Source organism: Rhinoderma darwinii, chromosome 1, assembly GCF_050947455.1.
Source record: "Rhinoderma darwinii isolate aRhiDar2 chromosome 1, aRhiDar2.hap1, whole genome shotgun sequence".
Taxonomy (NCBI): domain Eukaryota; kingdom Metazoa; phylum Chordata; class Amphibia; order Anura; family Rhinodermatidae; genus Rhinoderma; species Rhinoderma darwinii.
Genome location: NC_134687.1, coordinates 536,426,960 through 536,454,443, shown reverse-complemented (window position 1 = coordinate 536,454,443; position 27,484 = coordinate 536,426,960). Strand labels below are relative to the sequence as shown.

Here is a 27,484-nt window from a genome sequence, read left to right as displayed (position 1 = left end):
TCTTTATTTCCAACCAGTGTTGCCAAATCTATTTGTACTTGGGGCATAATCCGAATTCCAAGCAAGGGTGTTAGACTTAGCCCAAAAGAGTCGAATAAGGGCTTTAGCTGCGTTTAACAGCTGAAACCACAAGGCTTTGGCAAAATGTGCAGGGAAGGATGGCCAGAGGATGAGAAAGATCACACGAGAGAATAAAGAGGTAGAGGCTTCACGAATATGAGATGTGATGGATTGAATATGCGCCCGGTACGGCTGGATCTTTTTGCAATTCCACCAGATATGAGAGTAAATGCCAGCTTTCTTAAGACATCGCCAGTAAAGCGGGAAAATATCATTCGACATTTTGTGCAGTACAGAGTGCATTTTATACCATCTACAGGCAAGTTTGTAAGTTGATTCCCGAAGTCTGACAGATCTAGAATAACTATTTTTTAATCAATATCGCTGTATATGGCCTTGTTTTTGGATTTTTTTATGGAACGAGTAGTGTTTTTTGTGATTGTGGCTCCGAAAGCTTGCTTGAAAGAAGGTTTAGCTTTTTGCAGTTAAGTGTGTAAAAGCAACGCTAGGCCTCGGTTCCATTCTCACTGCAGACTGCAATTCCTGTATAAAGGGTTATACTTTTGTGTGACTGTAGTAAAGTTTTAAGAGAGAATGTCTCAAGTATTTCATTTTAGGTTCTATAGAAGAGAAATAATAAGTTTATTATTTCTTCAAATGTTGCAGCACTTCTTTATTTTTTAAGACTTCTTTGGCACACAGTACCATCCTGTACTGTCTGTATAGATCTTACAGCTGGGTGCGCGTGCTTTATAGAAGCGGAACTAAATAGGAGTCAATTGACAAAGAAAAGGCATAAATTATTAGTGTCTCCAGGAAGTGATAAGAGTACAGCCCATCCCCTAGGGACCCGGGAAAGACAGAGGAGCTGCATACAGAGTCTTATCTGTGGGTATATTGGCTTATCTAGGGCTCCAGCAGTACAATAGAACAGTCATTAAATCCCCCACCCACTAACGCAGGGGTCTCAAACCCGGCCGGGTAAGTGGGCCACATATAGAAAAAATGTGAAGTTGACGGGCCGCATTACTTTCAAATTTGATACAATACAAAAGTATTATTAATCAATTAGTTATTCTAACTACTATAACAATACTAAATTACGATAATAATACTACACTACTATAACAATACTACACTACTAGAACATTACTATAATACTACATTACTATAACAATACTACATTACTATATTACTACTACATTAATACACTACTATAACAATACTACATTACTACTACATTACTATAACAATACTACATTAATATAATACTACATTGCTATAACAACACTACACTGCTATAATAATACTACACTACTATAACAATACTACATTGCTATAACAATACTACATTACTATAATACTACTACATTACTATAATAATACTACATTACTATAATACTCCATTACTATTACACTACTATAATAATACTACATTACTACAATAATACTACATTACTATAACAATACTACATTAATATAATACTACATTGCTATAACAACACTACACTGCTATAATAATACTACACTACTATAACAATACTACATTGCTATAACAATACTACATTACTATAATACTACTACATTACTATAATACTACTACATTACTATAATAATACTACACTACTATAATAATACTACACTACTATAACAATACTACATTACTATAATAATGCATTACTAGAATACTACTACATTACTATAATAATAATACATTACTATAATACTACATTACTATAACAATACTACATTACTATAACAATACTACACTACTATAACAATACTACATTACTATATTACTACTACATTACTATAACAATACTACATTAATATAATACTACATTGCTATAACAATACTACACTACTATAACAATACTACATTACTATAATACTACACTACTATAACAATACTACACTACTATAACAATACTACATTACTATAATAATGCATTACTATAATACTACTACACTACTATAATACTACTACACTACTATAATACTACTACACTACTATAATAATACATTACTATAACAGTACTACATTACTATAGTAATACTACATTACTATAATACTACATTACTATAATACTACTACATTACTATAATAATACTACTACATTACTATAATACTACTACATTACTATAATATTACATTACTATAACAGAACTACATTACTATAACAATACTACATTACTATAATAATACTACATTACTATAATAATACTTTACTACTATAACAATACTACATTACTATAATAATGCATTACTATAATAATACTACACTGCTATAACAATGCTACACTACTATAACAATACTACATTGCTATAATAATACCACATTACTATAATAATCGCGCTAGGTGTAAACTTAACGGATATTTGCTTATTTTAAAAATCCAGTTTTCCAGTTTAAGGGTATGTGCACACACACTAATTACGTCCGTAATTGACGGACGTATTTCGGCCGCAAGTACCGGACCGAACACAGTGCAGGGAGCCGGGCTCCTAGCATCATAGTTATGTACGACGCTAGGAGTCCCTGCCTCGCTGCAGGACAACTGTCCCGTACTGTAATCATGTTTTCAGTACGGGACAGTTGTCCTGCAGCGAGGCAGGGACTCCTAGCATCGTACATAAGTATGATGCTAGGAGCCCGGCTCCCTGCACTGTGTTCAGTCCGGTACTTGCGGCCGAAATACGTCCGTCAATTACGGACGTAATTAGTGTGTGTGCACATACCCTAAGTGTCGCTAAATGCAGTCTGGCTGCTCAGTTGAAAGCGTTTGGCAGACACAAGAAAATCAAGATTGGACAGCCCCTTTTTAAATAATACCAAAGTGCCCTCTGTAGATAATGCCACAGTGCCCTCTTTAGAGAGACAGAGACACACACACACACACACACACACACACGCCCCTCTTCCTGGGAATCGCTCTGCTCTTGACATCACTGTCCATATATAGACAGTGCTGTCAGAGGCTTCACCAGCCTGAGTCCCAGAGCAGAGCCGCTTCTAGCACTCTGCCTGGGACTCCAGCTCTGCTCCTGACATCACTGTCCATATATGGACAGTGATGTCAGGGGCTTCCTCAAAGCAGGAGTCCCGGAGCAGAGTGTTCGTATAAGCTCTGCTCTGGGACGTCATGAGGTAGCGGCGGCGCACTCCTCCTTCGACTTGTTCTCTCCTTTCCCGAGGGAGCTGCGGTGCCCCGTGGGCCACAGATGACAGCCTCAGGGGCCGCATTTGGCCTGCGAGCCACATGTTTAAGACCCCTGCTCTAATGATAATAACCTGATTCTATGCATTCTGTCCCAGTATATACAGCAAAGCTAACAAGTGAGCTACAGAAAACAAAGTGTCAGTCAACTATATACCTTGCTTTTCAGCAAATGTTTGATTGATTCTAAGGAGGTTGTCTGTCTCTGAATGAGTCCATAGGTAGAAGCTTGTAGACTTGTTAGACAAGTTATGTTTTTTGTTCCTCAGGCGTTCAGGGCATACTGGGAGTTGAAGAACACTGCTATACACCATAGTTGGCTACATGGTTATTTACATACCTACATCCACTATCCAATAATTAGGATTAACCTCCTGGTTTATGTATTTTTTTTTATTGTACTGATGACATGCAAATAACTTATGTTATGCTGTATATCTGTAAAGGGTATTTAATAATTAAAAATATCTATCAGTATATAACTTTACTTCCCCTTTACAAGTAGCCAGAAGCTGGACTTGTTCCAAGAGCACAGTAATTTTTGAAGAAAGCTTAAGAGATGTCTGAATTATCTACGAGACAAAAACAATTGTTCTATCAGCGATGGCATGTGCTTACAATCCACCACAAGGAATGTATCACACTCATGGTTTATGTTGCTTCAAAATGCTTAACTACACTAGGGATATTATGAGCATTTATATACATCTGGAAAAAAAGAAAACACCAAAAAAACATATCCTGCGCTGTATGCTTTTTTCTTAAGCAGATATAAAGAGATTATATACTGTGTGCACATTCCTCAGTATTTCACACAATATATTTTAGAAATTCCCTGTTGCATTTCCACTATTTTCAACAGGAAAATCAAGATATTACATTTTGCGGTGAGATTAAGCTACCAAAACAAAAAGCAACATCACTTGCAAATAAACATACGTGCATGACAATAGGTGGAAATTGAGGTTACATTAAAGTGGACCTAATTTTTCAGATTACTTTTCAGAATAAGCGGTCATATGTGTGTATATTAGGAACAATACGATTTGTGGCCATTATATGACTTCTAGCCTGCATTTTTTTTAGCAGTTCTCCCCTCTGCAAACTCTCTCTAATTCTCAGTTATCTCTGAGTTAGTGAGGGTAGCCTTGTGGCTATCATATTTTCTATACAATGTACACATAATAAATGGAGAATCCTGCTCTCCTACTATATCTATATATACATATGATATATGTATATATACATATGATATATCTATATATATAATGAGAAAAAGAGTAAAGCAGCACAGCGACAGCAGTGGGTGCTAGGTTGACGCTAGGAACCCTTGTTAATGAAATCCCCAAAAAATGAAGAGGCAGCACTCCAAGGAAATTGGTGAAAAAAAGTGGTGTGTTTATTCACCCCAGGCAGGCAACGTTTCGATCCGTCTCTATGGGATCTTTGTCAAGCAATGACCAACAATCTTACAGGGTATATATAAACCAGTGTGGTAATACAATCAGTGATTCAACCTGAGTTAACAAGTAGGAACAGGAGATACATTAGTGGTTACTACAGAACAGCCTAAGTGAGCGTGAGGCATCTGCGCAGAGTCCTCTGTTATAACAGTGTGTATAGCGGTACAGTGTATAGTAAACATTTAGTACAGGAAAGACGATACTCACCGTTGGACGACAATCAATGAAAAGAAACTCACTACATCAGCGTGATGCGTAAGGGGAGGAGACGGGCGATGACAGTACGAATGTACTGCGCATGCGCACCGCTAATATGATGTTTCCAGTGCGGCAGGGTAAAAGAGGAAAGAAAAGAAGAAAGAAGAGTACCAAGAACGGCAGATAACAGGACCAGGTAAGTCATCGGAACTAGTGTGTAACCAATTTTCAAGACAAGGTTACTATCCGATGCGGTATTCCTGCATGCTTAGGCAGATTTGCCATTCAGGAGTCTGGGAAAGCTGGGTGACATTCCCCTTTAAAACTATAACACTTATGTCCTATGAAAATAGCACAAAGGGGTGACCATCCTAGAACTAAAGGTACGACTCAACAACCATCATTTCACCATTCGAAATAAAAGGTTAGACTTGCCTGTTTCCAAGCACTTCGCTGAAATGAACCATACGGAGAAATAGTTACAATTCAGGATAATCGACCACATCCCGCCCATACGTGGAGGGGGTGACAGAGTGGAACTAAAAACATCATATTAGCGGTGCGCATGCGTTCGTACTGTCATCGCCCGTCTCCTCCCCTTATGCATCACGTGCGCGCATGCACATACTTGAGCTGGGGACGCTGATGTAGTGAGTTTCTCTTCATTGATTGTCGTCTAACGTTGAGTATTGTCTTTCCTGTACTGTACGTTTTATTGTAAATCTGCCACTTCACCAATGTTTACTAAACACTGTATACACTGTACCGCTATACACACTGTTATAACAGAGGACTCTGCGCAGATGCCTCACGCTCACTTAGGCTGTTCTGTAGTAACCACTAATGGATCTCCTGTTCCTACTTGTTAACTCATCATATTAGCGGTGCGCATGCGTTCGTACTGTCATCGCCCGTCTCCTCCCCTTATGCATCACGTGCGCGCATGCACATACTTGAGCTGGGGACGCTGATGTAGTGAGTTTCTCTTCATTGATTGTCGTCTAACGTTGAGTATTGTCTTTCCTGTACTGTACGTTTTATTGTAAATCTGCCACTTCACCAATGTTTACTAAACACTGTATACACTGTACCGCTATACACACTGTTATAACAGAGGACTCTGCGCAGATGCCTCACGCTCACTTAGGCTGTTCTGTAGTAACCACTAATGGATCTCCTGTTCCTACTTGTTAACTCAGGTTGAATCACTGATTGTATTACCACACTGGTTTATATATACCCTGTAAGATTGTTGGTCATTGCTTGACAAAGATCCCAGAGAGACGGATCGAAACGTTGCCTGCCTGGGGTGAATAAACACACCACTTTTTTTCCACCAATTTCCTCGGAGTGCTGCCTCTTCGTTTTTTGGGGATTTTTGAGATTATATATATATATATAGGGAGAGAGAGAGCCTAAAGCAACATTGAGGACATCATACTACAGTAATGAGAGGTGTAGCCGAAAATCTTGCACAGGGGGTGAGATAGAACACTTACCAACAGCCTGCGTCTTCTTGCTTCCGCCCCCTGCTCCCCCTCACCTCTCTATAGTAATCTATGGGCAGCAGTGTCGGTGTCTTTTTCTCCCTGCTCCCCCCTCCATAGACTTCTATGGGCAGTGTGTTTGTCTTTCTCTCCCTGTTCCCTCCTCCTGCTCCCCCTCTCCATAGACTTCTTTTGGCAACAGTGAAGAGACACCCCCACATCCTGCAATGCCTCTCCTCTGCTCTGTAACTACAGATGATTTTGCGTGAACTCCCTTCAGCAGATTATAGAAAGGAAGACACCTAGTGGGAGTAACTTCACCCAGAATTTGCAGGGATATAATAACTACATTTTAACGGTAAGTAAATTACAAAGTTGATATGTATCAGGTATAATATTAGATGAGCATACGTGCTTAGAAATGTTAGTGCCCATTTTAGAGACTGAGAATATTGCTTTATACTTTTATTAACTTTACTAAACAAAAAACACAAACAAAGAAAATTATTACCTCGCGCATCCACTCGCGAATAGTTTTATTGGCTTCCTGATGCCACACATTGTGAACGGAATCTGTCAGTGCTACAGCGGTGACCTTACTTTTCACATCAGCTTCACGCTGAATCATCTGTTCGGGAAAGAACAAAAACAGGTCTGAGAAACATATGCAAAATGTAGGATTTTAATCCAGCTGTGTTATAGATCGAGCAATTACTCAATGAAGACTTCCTGTGTTTGAGTCAACTTTCATGGGACTCTGTTTAAAGCTCTTAAAAGTTTAGCAGTACAATATTTATTGCTATGTTGATGTAGGTCTTTTCTGCTTTTGCTATAAACTTTCTACAGCAGAATGGACGACATGCAATGCTATATAAAGTGGACGGTACAGGAGAAATCCACTACGCAACAAGATAGACGTGCTGCAGAATAGGACGCTATCATTCAAGATACAATAAAAGTAGGACTGGACATTCTAAAGGTGCCCCAAGAAAACGGCTTATGTCATTAAAAACATTTTTTTTTAAAATCAACATTAATGTTCACAAATGAAAACGATCGGTGTGAGCCTTAAGGTCATTTTAGGCGAGAGTTAATAACTTAAAGGGTTATTCCCAAGTCAGAAATCTCTGGCACATTCACAGCATATGCTAGAAATGCCTGATAGATGCGGGTCCCAGCTCTGGGACTCGCACCTATACCGAGAATGGGGTTCAGCTGTTTCACCTGGCAAGGCGGCTGCTGGCTACTAATTCCATGCGCGGTGGAGGGGTAGCCACTCATGTGCGCTTCTCTCTCCATTATGTACTCTTAGAGTCACGGAAACAGCTGACAGATGACCCCAGTTATCGATATAGGTGCAGGTCCCCGAGCTGGAACTTGCATATATCACACATTTATGGCATATCCTGTGGATATTTCATAAATGTCTGAGTTGGGAATAACCCTTTAAAAGATAAACCAATGTAACCATTTTTTTTATTGCATTTAACATGACAAATAAAGAACCTCTGCAAACAGGCTTGATTACAAGTGTCCTACCGTTCGTGTCCATAGCTTCTGTGCAGACCTGAGTGTCTCCATGGCTAAAGACGACAAACAAACCCTGTGTAGTTTGATCCTGCAGTCAAACATGCTTCAATCTGTCCCTTATTTCTTGCTAACCTACTGAATGTATATTATTGCATACGTCCCAAGTGTCCCGGATTCAGCAGGACAGTCCCAGATTCAGGGCGGTGTTCCGCTGTCCCGGGCATTCGCGGTTATGCTTCGCGGTCAACTGGGACGCAGATATAGTTGAACCCAATGCTGAAGCAGGGAACTGTCAGCTCGCTGCTTTAGCATTAGTTCAGAGCAGAGGGAGCTCCTTCGCTCGCCGAGGACCAAGCAGACTGGGAAATTAAAGCATTGTCATAGTTTGCGACTTCTGGCACCTGGTTTTATCTTCCACTGGTTTTTATCCATCTAACCCGTGTGCTTATTTTTGAGCATGCACAGTGGCTCTTGATCTGGAAGAACTGATCCTTATATATATTACACGGACGCCCATTCATTTGAATTGCTGCATGTGAAACTACAATTTCCCTGTTGTGGCTACTGCATGGGGAAATGAGCAGCCAATGGCAATGTCCCTCAGCAAAATATGTTAACTGTGGGTTTTTGGACATCAGAAAATCGCCGCCACAGCTTTAATTTCAAAGGGGTTGTCTGTCATGAGACAACACCTACAAAGTTATGTACACCTTTGAGGGGCATTTTTTTTCTTTTATAAACAAGTCCGTCAGTGTGTTTGTTGCAACTTTATAATTAGTCATTGTTAAAAAAAAAATAGATACAGCTGCTCTGTATTCTGTATACAGAGCAGCTGTATTGTTCGCTATTACCGGAGTCCGTTAGTCCCGCGGACCGGACTGGTTTAGTATCAGCGGGCCCTGCGTGTCTCTGACAATCAGGATCCACCTGTAAACTATCACATCTAAGTTATGAACTTAAATGTGATGGATAACAGGTGGATCCTGCGTGTCAGAGATACGCAGGACCCACTGTCCCTGAATCCGTCAGTCCTGTGGACCTGACGGGAACAGCGCTACATACAGCTGCTCTGTATACAAAATACAGAGCAGCTGTATCTAAAGAAGTAAAACTAATTTTGAGTCAAGACTAATTATAAAGTTACAACAAACACACTGACTGACCGGTTTCTTAAAAAAAAAATGGCCATCAAAAGGTTTACATAGCCTTTAAGGTCTAAAAAATATATTGAATCCACTACCACTACTATTTTCTTCAGTATTGGCATGGCTGCTTTGCTACTTTTTGGCTGTACTCTTTTAGTGCAAAGCTGTGAGTAATTCTGTAGCTTTGTCTGAGGTAGTCTGAAATACACCTGTCTCACTACTAGCTCAATCTGTTGCTTTATCCCTCACTCAAGTGCCATTCACTACTATGGGAGTTACGGAAACATTGTAGCTCAGCGAGTTACAGTGTTTTCCTCTAACATGGTCAGAAATCCCACGCTTCAGCGGTTACATTGAAAGCTAGAACGGGGTTTAGGGGGCCCAGTTCTAGAGATACGTGCAGGTCCCAGAGGTGGGACCAGAATCTAACTTTTATGGCATATCCTGTGGATATGCCATAAATGTCCCTGATGGGAAAACCCATTTAAGGGCCTGTTCACATCTGCGTTGCCCTTCTGTTAAGGGGTTCCGTCGAAGGTTTCCGTCAGGTTAACCCCTCAACGGAAAGGCAAACAGAACCTAAGCTTTCGTTTGCATCACCATTGATATCAATGGTGACGGAAACGTTGCTAAAGGTTTCTGTTTGTCACTGTTGTGACAGGGTTCCGTTGTTTTTGATGGAATCAATAGCGCAGTCGACTGCTCTGACGGAACCCCTCAACGGAAGGGCAACGCTGATGTGAACACAGTCTAAGGCTGGGTTCACACTGTGCGTTTTTGTCTACCAATGGAAGTTCATCTACCATTGAAAAAAATTTATATATTTTTAGATTTGCGGCTTTGAATTAGCACAAACTCCCCAGGTCAGTGCATGGAGAGCAAATGTCTCCCAGAGCAAAGGACAGGATGATTATAAACTACAAGCAAGTAAACAACCAATGAGAAAAAGAGGATTATTAGGAAACGGCTACACGTATACTGAGCCATGAGCTTCATGAAGAAGGGAGCCTCTGGTTCCGCTCTAGACCGGCATGAAGTAGTGAACAGGAGCAGAACAAGGGAATGCCTGACGCAACGGTTCTGATGCAACACTGACACCACCGGCGGTCGACGGAACCCATTGACTTTAATGGGTTCTGTTGGCTTTCCGTCGGGGTGTCCGTGGTTTTACCGGAAACAATAGCGCAGACTCCAACGCAGATGTGAACAGCCCCTTACAAATAGACTAGAATCACAGGGAAATGAAGTCCGTTTTCAATGTGTGTATTGGAACCAGCATTTATGTAACACGCACAGCAAAGCAGCCGGCAGATTTAGTGTACATGTGTCCAGAGCACTACAAAATAATGCGGAGGACATGGAAAAGGTATTTGGACAAAAGCGCTACAGGACATATCCCTCCCCGTAATGTTATCAGGGAACTTGGTTAGTGCCCACAGTAATTAATAACTAATTAATGTAGCAATATCCAAAAATAATCAACACAAAACATTGCACAGAAAAGACATAAACCTGCATGGAAGATGATAAAGGAATGTAGATTATAAACTTTACTCTGATCGGTGGTCACATTTTTAGCCCTCCTGGACCACTTTAGATTATGCTAGTGTAAGGGTATGTTCACACAAGGCGAATACGCTGCACACAGCGTATCCGCCCTGGTGGCGCAGGAGATTCCGGCCAAACAAACGCACCAAATAGTGGTGCAGCTTTTTGGCTAGAATAACTGCTGCGGAAAACTGCACGTTAAAAAAAAAAAAAAAAAAAGCTTTATACTTAAAGAAGCACTCCACTTTTTTTTTTTTTACATTTATTGCACCCTCCATTTGTACATTGGTGTTTCAGTGTGGTGCGGTGTGTAGAAATACTTACCGATCTCCGCATCTTGTCGTTTTCGAGTCCAGCGCCGCTCACGTGATCTTCCCTCTGACTTGTCTTGACTCGCTGTGCTTTTCAGATAACCCTAATTCAGGCTCTTCATGCATTCCTATGGAGCCTCGTTCTGGCTTCCATAGGAATGCATTGAGAGCCTGAGTTCCGGTTTACTCAAAAGCACAGTGACTCGAGACAAGTCAGAGGGAAGATCACGTGACAAGCGCAGGACCCGAAAACGACAAGATGTGGGAATCGGTAAGTATTTCTACACACAGCATCCCACTGAAACACCAATTAACAAATGGATGGGGGAAAAAAAAAAAAAAAAAGTGGAGTGCTCCTTTAACCGTAGCCACGGCGACATGTCGCTCTGCCGTCCAGCAGCGCGGCCTCCTGGGATGACGTTTCATCCCATGTGACAGGTCTCTTTTAATCACAGGTTGCAGCAGTCACATGGGATGAAACGTCATCCCAGGACGCCGGCCTGGATGAAGGAGCACAGAATTTTGGGTAAGTAGAAGATTTTTATTTTTTTCCGGAGTTGTGATTTTTGCGGCAGAATTGCAGCTTTTCTGCTGCAAAAACTGCAACATCTGCTATTTGTTGCAGGTTTTACATCCATATTGAATTCAATAGCGAAAACACGCCACAAAAAAGCAGTGGTTACGGAAATAAAATTGAACTTGCTGCAGATTAAAAATAAAAAAAAAACGCATCGCAGGCCATTTTCGGAGTGTTTTTCGGCTTATCATTTACACAGCGTGTGGAATAGATTTGTTCAAGTCCCATACACGCTGCTGCTACTGTATTATACTGCGGAATTTCCACAACTAAATTATTTGCGGAAAAATCTGCAGCAACGCGTGAACTTACCCTGAGGCTTCTTTCACACTAAGGTTAGTAAACGTTTACTTTCTTCCGTCAGAGGAAAAACGGATCGAAAGATTAAATGGAAAGCAACGGTTCCATTGGAATTACCATTGATTTCGATGGTAATTCTTTTGTCTCAGCTGCTTTCCGTTTCTCTCCGTTCGCTAGGTTTCCGTTTTTCTCCACGGAAACAAAAGTTCTGCAGACTGCACTTTTGCTTCCGTCAAAAAAAACGGAAACCTAGCGAATGGAGACAAACGGAAAGCAGCTGAGACAAAAGAATTACCATCGAAATCAATGGTAATTCCAATGGAACCGTTGCTTTCCGTTTAATCTTTCGATCCTCTCTTGCTCTGACGGTAGAGAGGTAAACGTGTACTAATGCTAGTGTGAACTTAGCCTTACGGTTTCTTACCACTTCAATCTGAACAGTAGTACAAATCATGCAAGTAAATTTCATTAGAAGGTAAAATTGATCTTTAAACCCTTCCCGCAAATGAGCGTTACTGTATGTCCTTTTTAGCGGTGCGTTCTCACAAATGGGCGTACAGTGACGCCCCGAGGATGAGGCGGGCACAGGAGCTGAGCACACTTCATCTTCAACGGGTATTAGCTGTAATATACAGCCGACATCCCACTGCAACGGCGGCGATCACAGTTATCTCCGATCGCCGCCGTTTAACCCCTTAAATGCCGCTGTAAATAGCGATAGCGGCATTTAAGTGATTGACACAGAGGGAGGGGGCTCCCTCTGTACCGTTGGCCCACCACGATAAATCGTGGGGTGCCGATGGTTGCTATGGCAACCAGGAAGCCTAGCAACGGCTTCCTGGTTGCCCGGTACCAGAGCCTATTACGTCCTGTCCAAGGCAGGACGTAATAGGCTTAACGGTCAGTTGTAAAATTACAGTTGCAATACACTGAACTACACAAGTAGTGCAGTGTATTATACAGGGGACCAGAAGACCAGATCTTCAAGTCCCAAAGTAAGTGTAAAATAAAAAGTGAAAAAAAGTAAAAGAATAATGTTTTAGCTAAATAAATAAAAGTTTTAAGTAATAAAAACAATAATTGCCCTGTTCCCCTGATCAAGCCCTTTATAATTAGAAAAAAAACTATACATAATAGGTATTGCCGTGTTCGTATCGGCCTGAACTATAAAAATATCATATTATTTATCCTGCACGGTGAACACCGTAAAAAAATAAAATGAAAAACAATGGCAGAATTTCCTTATTGGTCACGTTGTTTAAAAAAAATGCAATAAAAAGTGATCAAAAACTGGCAAGTACCCCAAAATGGTACCAATGCAAACTACAGTGTGTCACGAAAAAACAAGTCCTCACACAGCTCCATGGACAAAAAAATAAAAAAAGTTATGGCTCTGAGGATATAGTGACACTAACATTATTTTATTTAGAAAAAAGTGTTTTTATTGTGTAAAAGAATAAAAAAAAATATAATATTTATATAAATTTGGTAGTGACATAATCGTATCGAACCGCAGAATAAAGTAAACATGTTGTTTATGCTGCACAGAGAACGCCGTTAAAATTGTATAAAAAACGTTAGAGATTTCTGTTTTTTGTTCTCCTCACCTCCCAAAAAATGTAATAAAAACTGATCCAAATAAATAAATAAAAATTCGCACGTACCCCAAAATGATACTAATAAAAACTACAGCTCGTCCCATGAAAATCAAGCACTCACACAGCTCGTCAACGGGAAAATAAAAAGTTATGACTCGTGGAACGCAATAATGCAAAATGACAACGCAGACTAATTTATATGTGCAGCAGTTCTTCACCTAAAACCCCACGTCATCATTTGCAGCCCCCACTGGTAGACCCTGTAAATGCAGCGGAAACTATGACATGTTGGGGTCTGTGCTACATATGGGGCTAGTGAAGAAGTCAAAGATTAGGCAATGCTGGAGTGCGGATATTTTGTACAAGACTACGGACACCCTTTAGAAGTGCGACTCCTGCACCCAAAAAACTGGCCTGTGCATAAAGGATTGGTTCAAAGTGTACGTCACTATCCATGGATAATTAATATTATTATTCATTTACCCCATTATTACATCATCCTATTATGACCTGATGCACTCCGCCCAGCTTACCTATACCTTGATGTACTCCGCCCAGCTTACATATAGCCTGATGTACTCCGCACAGTTTACATATACCCCGATGTACTCCGCCCAGCTGACATATACCCCGATGTACTCCGCACAGCTTACATATACCCCGATGTACTCCGCCCAGATTACATATACCCCGATGTACTCCGCCCAGATTACATATACCCTGATGTACTCCGCCCAGATTACATATACCCCGATGTACTCCGCACAGATTACATATACCCCGATGTACTCCGCCCAGATTACATATACCCCGATGTACTCCGCCCAGATTACATATACCCCGATGTACTCCGCCCAGATTACATATACCCCGATGTACTCCGCCCAGATTACATATACCCTGATGTACTCCGCCCAGATTACATATACCCTGATATACTCCGCCCAGATTACATATACCCTGATGTACTCCTCACAGTTTACATATACCCTGATGTACTCCGCACAGCTTACATATACCCTGATGCACTCCGCCGAGCTTACATATACCCTGATGTAGTCCGCACAGTTTACATATACCCTGATGTACTCCGCACAGCTTACATATACCCTGATGTACTCCGCCCAGATTACATATACCCTGATATACTCCGCCCAGATTACATATACCCTGATGTAGTCCGCACAGTTTACATATACCCTGATGTACTCCGCACAGCTTACATATACCCTGATGCACTCCGCACAGCTTACATATACCCTGATGTAGTCCGCATAGTTTACATATGCCCCCACATTATAAACTGAAACACCAGTAAAACACTAAACAAAACTACTACCAAGCAAAATCAGCGCTCCAAAAGCCAAATGGCGCTCCTTCTGGGCCTGGCAGTGTGCCCAAACAGCAGTTTAAGACCCCATATGGGGAATTACTGTAATCTGGAGAACCCGCTTAACAATTTATGGGGTGTGTGTCTTAAGTGGCACAATCTGAGCACAACACATTAGGCACTGAAATAGCATATCTGCAACATCTACCGCGTACTAATTTCTGCAAAACCTTTGGGGTCAATATGCTCACTACACTTCTAGATGAATTCCTTGAGGGGTGTCGTTTCCTAAATGTGGTCACTTCTCGGGGGTTTTCACTGTACTGGTACCTCAGCGCAATGCAACATGGCGCCAAAAAACTATTTTATAAAATCTCCACTCAAAAAACTAAATTGCGCTTTTTCCATTTAGGCCCTTGCCGTGTGTCCAAATAGCAGTTTACAACAACATATGGGGTATTTCCCTACTCAGGTGAAATTGTGAAACAAAGTTTGGGGTGTCTTTTCTCCTGTATTCCTTGTGGAAATGAAAAATTATCAGCTTAATCTACATGTGGTTGTAAAAAATATATTTTTTCATTTTCACAGCCCAATAGTAATAAAATCTATAAAACACCTGAGGGATCAAAATGCTCATTACACCTCTAATTTAATTGAGGGGTATAGTCTCCAAAATGGGATCACACCTGGGGAATTTCTACTGTACTGGTACTTCAGGGGCTCTGCAAATGCGACATGGCCCCCAGAAAACAATTCAGCCAAATCTGAGCTGCAAAAGCCAAATGGCGCTCCTTCCCTTCTGAGCTCTGCCGTGGGTCCTAACAGCAGTTTATTACCACATTAGGGGTATTTCCGTAATCAGGAGAAATTGCTTTACAAATGTTGAGGTGCTTTTTCTCCTTTATTCCTTATAAAAATGTGAAAAATCTATGTTTTTTCAGGAAAAAAGTAGAATTTTCATCTTCACAGACCGTAAAAAATCTCTAATTGCGGTCTGCAATTATGCACTCGTTCGGTTCTATTGGGCGTGGACACCGTGCTGGGAATTATGTAGCATGTCCCACTTTTCGTATTTTACGGACCTTGCTCCAATACTTTGTATGGGAGCACGGCCTGAAAATGCGTCCTGCGGCCGTCACCCACATTCGTGGGCCGTGTTTACGGGCACAGCTGTGTGTAGGAGGCCTAATTCCAATAAATTCAGCAAAATACCTGTGGGGTCAAACTGCAAACTATACCACTAGAAAAATTCCTTGAGGGGTGTAGTTTCCAAAATGGGTTCACTTTTGGGGGTTTCCACGGTTTAGGTCCCTCCAGTGCGTTGTAAACGCAACATGGCACCGAAAACCATTCCTGTAAAATCTGTGCTCCAAAATCCAAATGGCGATCCTTCACTTCTGAGAACTGCCGTGGGTCCAAACAGCAGTGTATTACCACATATGGGGTATTGCCGTAATCAGGAGAAATTGCTTTACAAATGTTGGGTTGCTTTTTCTCCTTTATTCCTTGCAAAAATGTGAAGTTTTTCTAGATTAAAAAGGAGATTTACATTTCCCCAGACTAATTCAAATAAATTTAGCAAAAAAAGCAAAAAAACTGTGGGGTCAAATGCTAACTACACCCCTAGATAAATTCCCTGAGGGGTGTAGTTTCAAAAATGGTGTCACTTTTTGGGGGGTTCCACTGTTTTGGCACCACAAGACCTCTTCAAACCTGACATGGTGCCTAAAATATATTCTAATAAAAAGGAGGCCCCAAAATCCACTAGGTGCTCCTTTGCTTCTGAGGCCTGTGTTTCTGTCCAGTAGCACACTAGGGCCACATGTGGGATATTTCTAAAAACTGCAGAATCTGGGCAATAAATAGTGAGTTGCATTTCTCGGGTAAAACCGTCTGCGTTACAAATTTTTTTTTTTATTACCAATGAATTTTGGCAAAAAAAAATGAAATTTGTAAATTTCACTTCTAGTTTGTTTAAATTTTTGTGTAACGCCTAAAAGGTTAAAAAAATTCTGAATGCTGTTTTGAATTGAGGGGTGCAGTTTTCAAAATGGGGTGTTTTATGGGGGTTTCTAATATATGGGCCCCTCAAAGCCACTTCAGAACTGAACTCGTCCCTGAAAATATAGCCTTTTGAAATTTTCTTAAAAATGTGAAAATTGCTGCTAAAGATCTAAGCCTTGTAACGTCCCAGAAAAATAAAAGGACGTTCAAAAACCGATGCAAACAAAAAAGACATATGGGAAATGTTAATTAGTAACTATTTTGTGTGGTATTGCTATCTGTTTTACAAGCAGAAACATTTAAACTGAGAAAAATCATAATTTCTTGAAATTTTCTCTAAATTTTGGTGTTTTTCACACTTAGAGGCTCTGTTACCACATTATAAGTGGTCTATCTTTTACATAATGTGGTCGGCGCTATAATGTAGGTGACAGCAGTGGTTTTTATTTAGAAAAACAATCAATTTTGACGTAGTTGTGACCGATTTTAGATTTATGGTAATGACTTTCTTAATGCCCAACTGGGCGTGTTTTTAATTTTGACCAAGTGGGCGTTGTGGAGAGAAGTGTATGATGCTGACCAATCAGCGTCATACACTCCTCTCCATTCATTTACTCAGCACATAGTGATTCTGCTAGATCATGATGTGCAGTCACATACTCACACATTAACGTTACTGAAGTGTCTTGACAATGAATAGACATCGCTTCCAGCCAGGACACGATGTATATTCACAGTCCCGACACTTCGGTAACGTTTGTGTGGGACTTAATGAAGCAAGCGTAATCTCGCGAGATCACGCTTGCTGTCATTAAGTCCCACACAAACGTTACCGAAGTGTTGGGAGTGTGAATAGACATTGCGTCCTGGCTGGAATTGTCAGGTAGTTGGCTTTCAAGTAATATTGTAATGACGGGGGTGGGGAGACAGACAAGTGAGCCCTAATCTACCCACCACTCAGTCCCTGCCTACTTGCAACGACCCACCCTAAACGACGGGGTACAACTGGGCGACGGTCCATACGCTCAATAAGTGCACGACAGACAAACAGACAAGGGTACACAGAGCTAGGGGGAGAAAGGGGCAGTTGCCCACGGCAACACCGTGAGCAACAAGAGAAGTGAACAAGCCAAGTCAAACCAGAAGAGTACGAGGTGCCAAACGCAGAGCAGGAGAGTAGTGAACAAGCCGAGTCAAACCAGGAGTGTATGAGGTACCAAACGCAGAGCAGGAGGGTAGTCAGCAAGCCGGGGTCAATATGAAGCAAGGACAATGGTACAAGAAGCTGCAGCAGGGCCAGGAAACCAAACGAGAAGAATCACAAGCAAAGGAGGAACAGGAAAGGCAGGTATAAATAGACAGAGGGCGGGAGCTAGCTCCGTCTGGCCAGGCTGTGATAGGTTCTCCCAATCCTAAGCCTGCCACCCTGAGTGGTGGAAGATGGAGTCAGTCTCACAGACATAGAAGCAGGTGCAGACTGATTATCTATGGGCGTTAACCCCGAAGCTGTGCCTGGCAGATCCTTTACAAATATACAGGGCTTGGGGGTGTACTCCCTTTTTAAACTGTGTAATCCCTGAAATTTATAGGTTATTAAAATTTTTATCTTAAAGTGTCAGTCCAGTAATACTCTCCCACCCAAACTACCATTGGGCGTGGAGAGACGCTCCTGCACACTGGGTGGTACAGTTGCCTAGGCAAGCGTACGTCGCCCGGGGAGTATTGTGCACAATTCCAAATAATTAGAAGAGTATACAGTAACTGGACTGTCACTTTAAAACCAGATTTGTGGTCTTTCCAGTTCTTGTAATTTTATGAAGATCTGTGCATGTAGACAAAAAGACTAAGGATTTGTTCTAATCTGCGTTGGGGTCCCGTTCTGACGTTCCGTCTGAGCTTTCCGTCAGAACGGGACCCTGAACAGACACAAATGGAAACCATAGGTTTCCGTTTCCTTCACCATTGATTTCAATGGTGACGGACCCGGTATCCATGGTTTCCATTTGTCTCCGTTGTGCACCGGACCCAATGTTTTTCCGGAAGCAATAGCGTAGTTGACTACGCTATTGCTTCTGGCAAAACGACAGGTCCGGTGCAGTTAATCTCTTAGAATACCCTCAAATACTTTACATACCACAGATGTCAAGCTTCCTGGACGGTAGTTACTCGGTTCCACCTTCTTACCCTTGCGAAATATGGGTACAACATCAGCTGTCCTCCAATCCCGTGGCACTGATCATGTTACAAGAGGGTACAATGAATGGGACTAGCAGCAGTACCAGGCACATCCGTTCATACGGACGAGCTGCTATGCCCATGTAAACAATGAAGGGGACACAGTGCTCGCAAAAGAACCACGGCCCCTTTATTGTGCTGATCAGTGGGGATCCAAAGTTCGGACCCCCACCAATTAAACATTTATGGCCTATCTTAAGATCCCATGCAGGTTACAGTCCCAGAGAACCGCATTAATTTAGCAGGACAGCTCAACAAAAAAAAATGAAACTAGTTTTTGGTGTGACTTTTTGCATGGCTCCTGATAGTTGCTGTGTTATATACATAATATACCTATATATGCATTCATATTAGGATTTCAGTTGAGATACTGAAAACATAAGAAGAAAATAAAAGCCGAGAAGATAAATAATGGTGAAATGTTTATCCTTCTATGATTATTTTGAACGCCAATAATGAATGAGTGCAAAAAAGATAAAAAAATACTCTGAAGACTCAAAAAAAACAAAAAACAAACCCCTTCCCTATCCATAGGTTTGGAGGAAACATGGAGTAAAATTAAATGAAGCAACAGACTGACAGCCGGACTCCAGGGGATAATGAAGGTTTTATGTCAAATTACAAAGTTCTTTTTTGGGTAGGAGAGTTAGCCTAAAAACGGGTTTCCTATGCAGTAAAACTTTTACACAATGTTATCAATGTCTCGGAGTATAAAACTGAATGACATGTGTGTGATTTGATAATTGTTATCCATAGGAAGTTCAGCCAATGACTTCCTGCAGCTGAAAGACTTCTGCTCGGATAAGATACAAACCTGAAATCTTTGGAAATTACAAGAGGAGGTAGGACATCAATCCCTGCATGGATATAGCTCTGTAAGGGGTTGTGACAGTACACAACCTATCCAATACTCTCTCGAGGGTATGCCATGAAATTCTCATTCAGCAAGCCATCAGTGTGTTATTAAAAATAATAACCAACTAGTAGTGATAGGTAAACATTTAATGGACGTGATATTTATGAAGCCCGTGTCAGACTGCTCTTAACCTGTGCCATATTACTCAACAGGGAATGCCCATGTTGAAGACGATGGTACATGCTACATTAGTTAACGAACTGATAAAACCGTTCAGACGGTACGAGTATTAGTAAAACATGATGCAAAATGGGCATCAAATGGATAAAAAAAAAAAAAAGAAGTCAACTGGTCATTGTTAAATGTAAGCACCATTGCAGTGAAGGCTTTCAAACATTGTAGAATAGGACTTTTTGTTGGCGGTTCTGGCTTGTTTTGGTTTTGGCAAGAGATTCATTCACTGGGTAAAACTTCTCTATAAACAACCACAGACAAGGTGGGAATGAAGGGTAGAACCTCCATAATGTTTGATTTGTCATACGGCACCAGACATGGGTGCCCTTTGTCCCCTCTCCTACTTGTCAAAATGTTGGAGCCTTCAGGGATTAAAATGAGATCAGAAAACAAAATAAGAGGCTTTTTGTTTGGTAATGAGCAGGATAAGATTTCACAGGTTGAGGTTATCAAGGAAACGAAGTGATTTCTCTGATCTTGATATAAAACTAGGGGCGTAGCTAAAGGCTCTTAAGTCCCAACGCAACGGTGGTTCTTAGATTCAAAGCCTCAGCAGACAGTATCACACATGAGAGGCTAAGATACAGGGCCCCGCAGACAATATCACTCAACTGTTTTTTTAACGGCCGCCACATGGCCGCATTAAAACCTGTTCACCCCAATGGGGCTATTCACATGACCAATTTTTTTGATGGCCCATTTTACCGTATATGGACCGTAACGTCAGGGGGTTCCTCCAGGAGAGGAATCCCCAGCAAGGAGCTTCGGCAATGCTCTGGCTGGGGGTTCCACTCCTAGAGTGAGCAGCAGCGCTATCAACAAGGGGGCTGTGTGTGGCACTAGCTGCAAGGGGGCTCTGTGTGGCACTAGCTGCAAGGGGGCTCTGTGTGGCACTAGCTGCAAGGGGGCTCTGTGTGGCACTAGCTGCAAGGGGGCTCTGTGTGGCACTAGCTGCAAGGGGGCTCTGTATGGCACAAGCTACAAGGGGGCTGTGTGTGGCACAAGCTACAAGGGGGCTGTGTGTGGCACTATGTACTAAAGGTACTGCATATATGGGGGCACAAACTGGAGGCCTAAAATAATGTACAAATAAAATTTATTTGTTTTTAAAACGGACAGTGAAAAACGGGTCACAATTGTCCGTTAAAAACGGAAACGCCCAGAACAAAACAGTTGTTGTTATCGGCCAACACCCAGACCCTGTTGTGTGAATAAAGCCAAAGATACTGGGCCCCAGCATATCCATATACTAACCCTCCTTGCTCCTGATTTGGGTTCTCTTCAGCTCCGGGACACTATGACGTTCAGCGTCAGAACGCCATATGCGCCACGCATACAACATCTTGACACGGAAAGGCATCAGGACCTAGCACTATGCCCGAGGCTGCAGAGGAGCCAACTCAGTAGCGAACAGGGTAAGTATATAGATGTTACTGTAGAGACCGATGTGGTGCAGGGGGCATTTTTTTATTTATTTTTTTTAACACCGTTCACTTTGTGGGTTAAATAACATTATTTTAGAATAGTACAGAGTTTTACGGATGTGGCGATACTTATTAGGTTTATTTTTCACATGAATTTAGTTGAAAAAATGGAAAAAGGTTTTGTTTTCTTTTTAATTTTAAATATTTCATTTTTGGACATGACTATTAGTTTTTTTTATATTTTTTGTTTAGTCCCACTAGGGGATTAGACAAGCGATTGTTTTATCCCTAGTACAATACACTGCAATATTTATGTATTGCAGTGTATGGTACTTTTATCCGTCTACTAAAAAGCCCTGCCTCTCGCAGGGCTTAAAAGGAGCAGAGAGACGGCAGACCTGAGGGACTGGAGGTCCTCTTACAATGGTGCAACGAGTGCCGATGAACGAGACAGCTCGTTGATCGGCGCTCGTTTGCTCTTGTCACAAGGAGCTAGTTCGGGGACGAGTGCTCGTTACTCCGATCGCTTGTCCCCAAACATTATTATCATGTCGAAAGCGCGTATCCCTGTTTAAAGGGGAGATATGCTGCCGACAATGATAATATTTTACTTTTTTAAACCTATACAATCAGCAGATGAACGAGCATTCGCTGCCCAGTTTACACAGGCCAATTATTGGCAATGAGCGTTCTATGAACGCCCATTTGCCCGATAATTGGCCAGTTAGAGCCTTTAGTTAGGACATCTGGCACCCTTTGATCGGGGTTGGAGGAGAAGGCAATGGGATCAAAGAGGTGCTTCTCTCTTTCTAGCTGCTTGAATGCAGCAGTCGCTGTTGACTGTGGCATCTTAGTGGTTAAACGGCCGAGATCAGAGTGATCTTCCACCCCAGCCATTACAGTGACAATTCTATATGAAAGTCTTATTTTAGATTTAACTAAAAACCAAAATGGTTTTATTATAAATGGAATCCTTGCGATATAATATGCTGGAATTCTTTTTTTTCTTCTCTCTCCTCTGCCCCTCCCGGAATATTCAGGGTGTGTGGGGTTTATGGGAAGGGTGAATGCATATATTTTTTAAATGTTTTAAATTACTGCTGTGTCAGCATATTTTGATTTGAAAAAATTTAAAATATATAAGCACTATAATGTTAATTTCGGGAGCCTCTGTCCCATAAAAACATAAAAAAAAGGTGCTATAGAAAAGAACAAATGCGCAAAAGGTGAAAGAAATCACAGCGGTAGGCAAGATCTGTGGAAGATTCTGGAAGAGCAAAAATGCGATAGAAAATGTTTCCACTTTATGTGTCCCTTTATGACGTACATCTGCTCAGCTTCCGTAAAAATCCTGCTGGGTTTTAGATTAGGCTGTATAAAATTCAAAAACTCTATATTCCCTATTTTCCCAACTGCGCTACATAAAAATATTTAATAATAAAATTCCCTTTACGGTCAGAGTTCACACTCTGCAGATTTAAGTCACGTGTGTGTGTGAAAGGAGTTGTAAAAACGTCCTACACGTATTGTACCCTACTGAAAATGGCTATATAAGAAATGTAAAGCACTTTCACCTGAGAAGTATGTGCTACAATATACTTATCTCATATCCATCTAAAACAATGCAATCCAAAAACATGCTGCCTGGTCTGTATAGACTGCAAAATACAAAACGAATTACCGAACCAGATATACCAACACCTATACAGCTATCCACTTTTAATGGAGAACATGGTCAGTGGGCCAAAGAAGGGAACAGTGCAGCAGATTTACTAATGTGTCTGCGCCTAGGATGTGTTGAAAAATGTGCCACAATTTGGCACATTTCATTTTAGAATACATGTTTGAATCTCTCTAGACGCTTTTAAAAAAGTTCCGAAAAGGAGGCTGGCTTAGTGAAAATGGGATGGGGCTTAAATTGTGACAAATTGCGCCAGCGAGAGGATGAGCAGTAGCTTATATAAATCACCCAATAGCGCTTTATTTACTGCACAGCCTAGATGTTTACCGGTGTCCAGATCGTGGCGTCAAATAAGTCGCACCAAGCACTTACACCACACACAATCATCAATAAAGATTTTTCTACATTTTGCGATGTCCCTATCCTGTCTGTACCCGATCTTCAGTGTAAAACCCACTGACCGCTTCTTTAGCGATACCCTTTACACATTACACATTACAGTCATAGCGATAATGCTGATCACTGGAGAATAATTTCGAATACATTTCCATCCCCTGATGTTTGCTATAAACGATCGTTTACAACTAGTTCCACTAATAATATCTGTATTAGGTAACACATTAGATTAAGTTTAGGGAATTGCGATTATTGATCAGGGCTCGGCTGTGTTTTCACATGTTGCGGTCAATTTGTGCTTTGAAAATCGCAAAAACATTGAGTGGTTTTGAGTCTTTTTAAAAAAAAAAATTTGCAGCAAAAAATCTGTGACTGCAGCATGTGAACATAGCCTTAGCGTTTGTATGGGGGGGGGGGGGGTGTAAAATTATATATGCCTATAGAATCCCCAATTTAATATAAATGCAAAAATTGGTTGGTGTACTCCTGTGGATTTGACATTTCTTAAACACATATCGTATGTTTAGCTCCTCACATGTTACCGTTATTTGTAGAGTACATTGTCTTTGCATAAGGGGTCTGCTTGAATGACAATTTAATTCACAAAATTGCATTTTTCATGCAATTTTTGCATAGAATCACTGTTTAATGCAAAGTTGCGTGAAGTTGGTTGTGCGTATAAATTATTAAGTTGTATTTTTATACACGGTATGCTGTGCAACTTTAAAAAATATATGTCGATTTTGGCAGTATAGTAGATGTTTGCCGTGTGGATGACATTTGTGGATATTTTACGGATCCGTATATACAAATTAAATACGAATGCAATACGGACCGTATTTACGCAAAGATGAAAATACGGTCGCATGCATGGGGCCTTAGGTTTTATTTGTACAAGTCAAAAGAGGGGAAAATTATCCTGGCTACCAGGGGTGCAAAATGTCCAAAAACACCTGCAGTGAAAAGCTTAAACCCAGGTGTGGATCAAGGTTACTACTACGTGTTAAGCGCAGAAGACATTTTAATTTCATTTTTAACCCCGAGTAAAGAAGAACTTTCAAATGTCCAGGTCTGTTTAGTATATAAATCATGTGGTTATCCTTCGGTATACAGGAAGAGTTATCTTTATCGAATGATGGGTTATCACCGTGCACTACATCTGTCTAGATATGCAGATACCATACCAACGCGCTAATAGAACCCCTTGAATCCCAAGCACTTACTAGACCATCATAGAAAGGTTGGTGTAAGAGCAATTCCTCTATTGGAAGACATTAGAAAGCAGCAGTATCCTTGGTTATCACAAGCGAACAGTCCCCACCATTGGGTTTAGCGTCTCTTCTGTATTTCAGGTGATCCGCATATCAATATCCCAGACTTTTCTTCCATTCTATCAAACCGGAATCTGTTCTGTAATATCACTTTATTTACTTGGCCTGAAGCAAAGTCGGAATAGTAAATCAGACTTCCAGGTTACATAACATCAGTAGGTAAGGCTCAAGCCACATAAGAACGTGTGAAAATCAATCTTCCCATTGCTCAAAAACACAATTGGACTGAGAATTTTCAGGTCAGCAAGACTCAGAGCCATGTTTAACACCAACACAAAAGCCAAGTGATGAGCAAAGATGACAAGGGAAGGTACCAGGGCTGATCTCCGCACATCACAGATGGATATGAGGCTTTACAGCAAGGTTATTTCAACAGAGCCAGCTGGATTTCCACGGCCTCAACAGGATAACACAACATTCACTTTTCCTGTACTTTGAAGACGCAACCTCAGTTCTTGAAACCTTTGTCAGTGCAGGAAGGAAAAGCCACAAAACAAGCAATTGTAAGGGATAAATGCTGTCAAAAGACACTTTCTGGCTCCCTTGTCTTTTTATCCCAAGTTACTGTAACGCAACAGTCTTTTATTGGTTTTGTTTTCTATTTTAGAACATAAAAAAGGAAAGCAGCAAATAAAGAAAAAAAAAAAGACGAAAGTAAAAACACTTTCATTTTAGAATTACATATGAAAGCCGAGGGGAGGACACTTTATACCGCTATGAATTCCTAGACCCGAGACTTGGTGGTGAATAAGAAGTGAGCACTGCAGTTTACGATGATATTTATGATGTGGTCTAACAGTTTTAGTCCTAACGATACCCAAGAATAAATGACAGCTCTCTTGTCCATAAATCGATACATGGACTAATACGGCACCGCCGTCATGTCTTGGGTTTAATGGTAGAAATAAAGTGTTGTAAGAAAGAATATCAGATGTACAAATAGTTTTCATTCAAGTTATGTTAGCCCTTTTAATTCAGCTTCAGACAACTTTATTGATTTCACTATACAAAATGGACAAACGATAATTGTAATAATTTATTTCTACATAATCAATTAACAAAGACTTTGGTTATGACATAAAACGGTTTTGTCGATACACCACCATTCAATGGAGAGCAACATTAACTTGTGGCGTATTGCAAGACAATAAAATCACACTCCTAAAGAGGCTATGGTCTGCTATTTTGACACGCGCTTCACTGTGTTGTTCCTCTAGGAAACATTTGACTAAATTGACAACTGCTTGTTACTATTCCCCTTATCCCTACACAGGCAGACACTGTACAATCAGTGCTGACAATGCCAGACTGGGCAGGGGCACATCCTGATAACAAGGGGAATGGTAACGCCCACTTATTAATGTAGGTTGTGTTCAGATTTGGCGAAGATCCGGTCAATACAACAGTATAAAGTTAAAGGGGTTGTCCATGAACACACAACAGATAACCTATCCATAGGATAGGTCATCTGTATATGATCGGTGCGGGTCCAACACCCAGACCCCGCACTGATCAGCTATTTAAGCCTCCTCCGGGCACCAGATATTTTGAACGGTATGCAGTAGTTCGTGCTGGAAGCAGATAGCTCCGACCACTGCATAGCGGCCGTTTTGCAGAACTGCAGCTCTGCTCCTATTCAATTGAATAGGAGCAGAGCTGCAGTACTGCAGATTGCCCGCTATTCCGTGACCGGAGCTATCTGCTTCTGGCATGGATGTCCGATGCCCAGGGGCAGCCGGAGCAGCTGATCGGTGCGGGGTGCGGGTGTCAGACCCCCACTGATCATATACTGATGACATCCTGTGGATAGGTAATCAGTTGTCCATTTAGACAACCCCTTTAGAGGCTCTGAAAACCGTTGACATGTAAAAAAAATGTTTATATATATGTTAGTGATTACCTGGAGTTAAAAAAATGTGCACTATGTTTCAGGCTGCAATCTTCATTCCTTCACTCATTTTCAGCCCCCCTGATATTCAGTTTGCATCCTGCTCCTAGTTTCAGACTTTTGCTAGATGTGAGGTCTGTGTGTGTACAGGATGCTGCTATCTACACTAGCTCTAATGTATCAGCACAGATTTCCCTCTGCACTGATAGCCTGTGTGATTCCCCTTTTCTCTCCTCCCTATCTACACTCTGATACAGACAGCCTGTGTGATCTGCCCAGCTGATCGCATCTGCTATGTGGCAAAAAAAAGTGGTCGCTATTCAGCAGCACATCTCCGTGTAAACAGGGAGATGTGCTGCCGACATTATGCAAAATGCATGGGGACGAACGATAGTAGCGATTGTTCACCCCATACTTAATGATCATTGCTCTGTATGACTGGAGCAAACCAGCGCTGTACAAAAAGCTGTATTGTCGATCGGCACTTTTTTAAAGGTGGTACACACGGAAGAATATCTGCTCATGTAGAACCATCTTTAGTTGTAGCAGCACAGACAATTATCTACAGACCTGCACAGACTACAGCTGCAAAATAGTAGGACATTTTTAATGAAAACTATTTAGAAAGTTGTTTAACTTTTTGTGTCCAAAGCCTTTAAATTCGCTCCT

The 27,484-nt window shown here is 41.2% G+C and overlaps 1 protein-coding gene across 3 annotated transcripts in view; it reads right to left on the bottom strand.

The window, feature by feature from the left end:
- Positions 1-27,484, bottom strand: part of ARB2A (ARB2 cotranscriptional regulator A) — a 465,547-nt gene that overhangs the window by 135,509 nt on the left and 302,554 nt on the right. For all 3 annotated transcript variants that reach the window (XM_075837274.1, XM_075837266.1, XM_075837282.1), the window contains one exon: positions 6,939-7,055. In XM_075837274.1, coding sequence (XP_075693389.1) covers positions 6,939-7,055 — 117 coding nt within the window. The remainder of the gene's footprint in view (positions 1-6,938; positions 7,056-27,484) is intronic.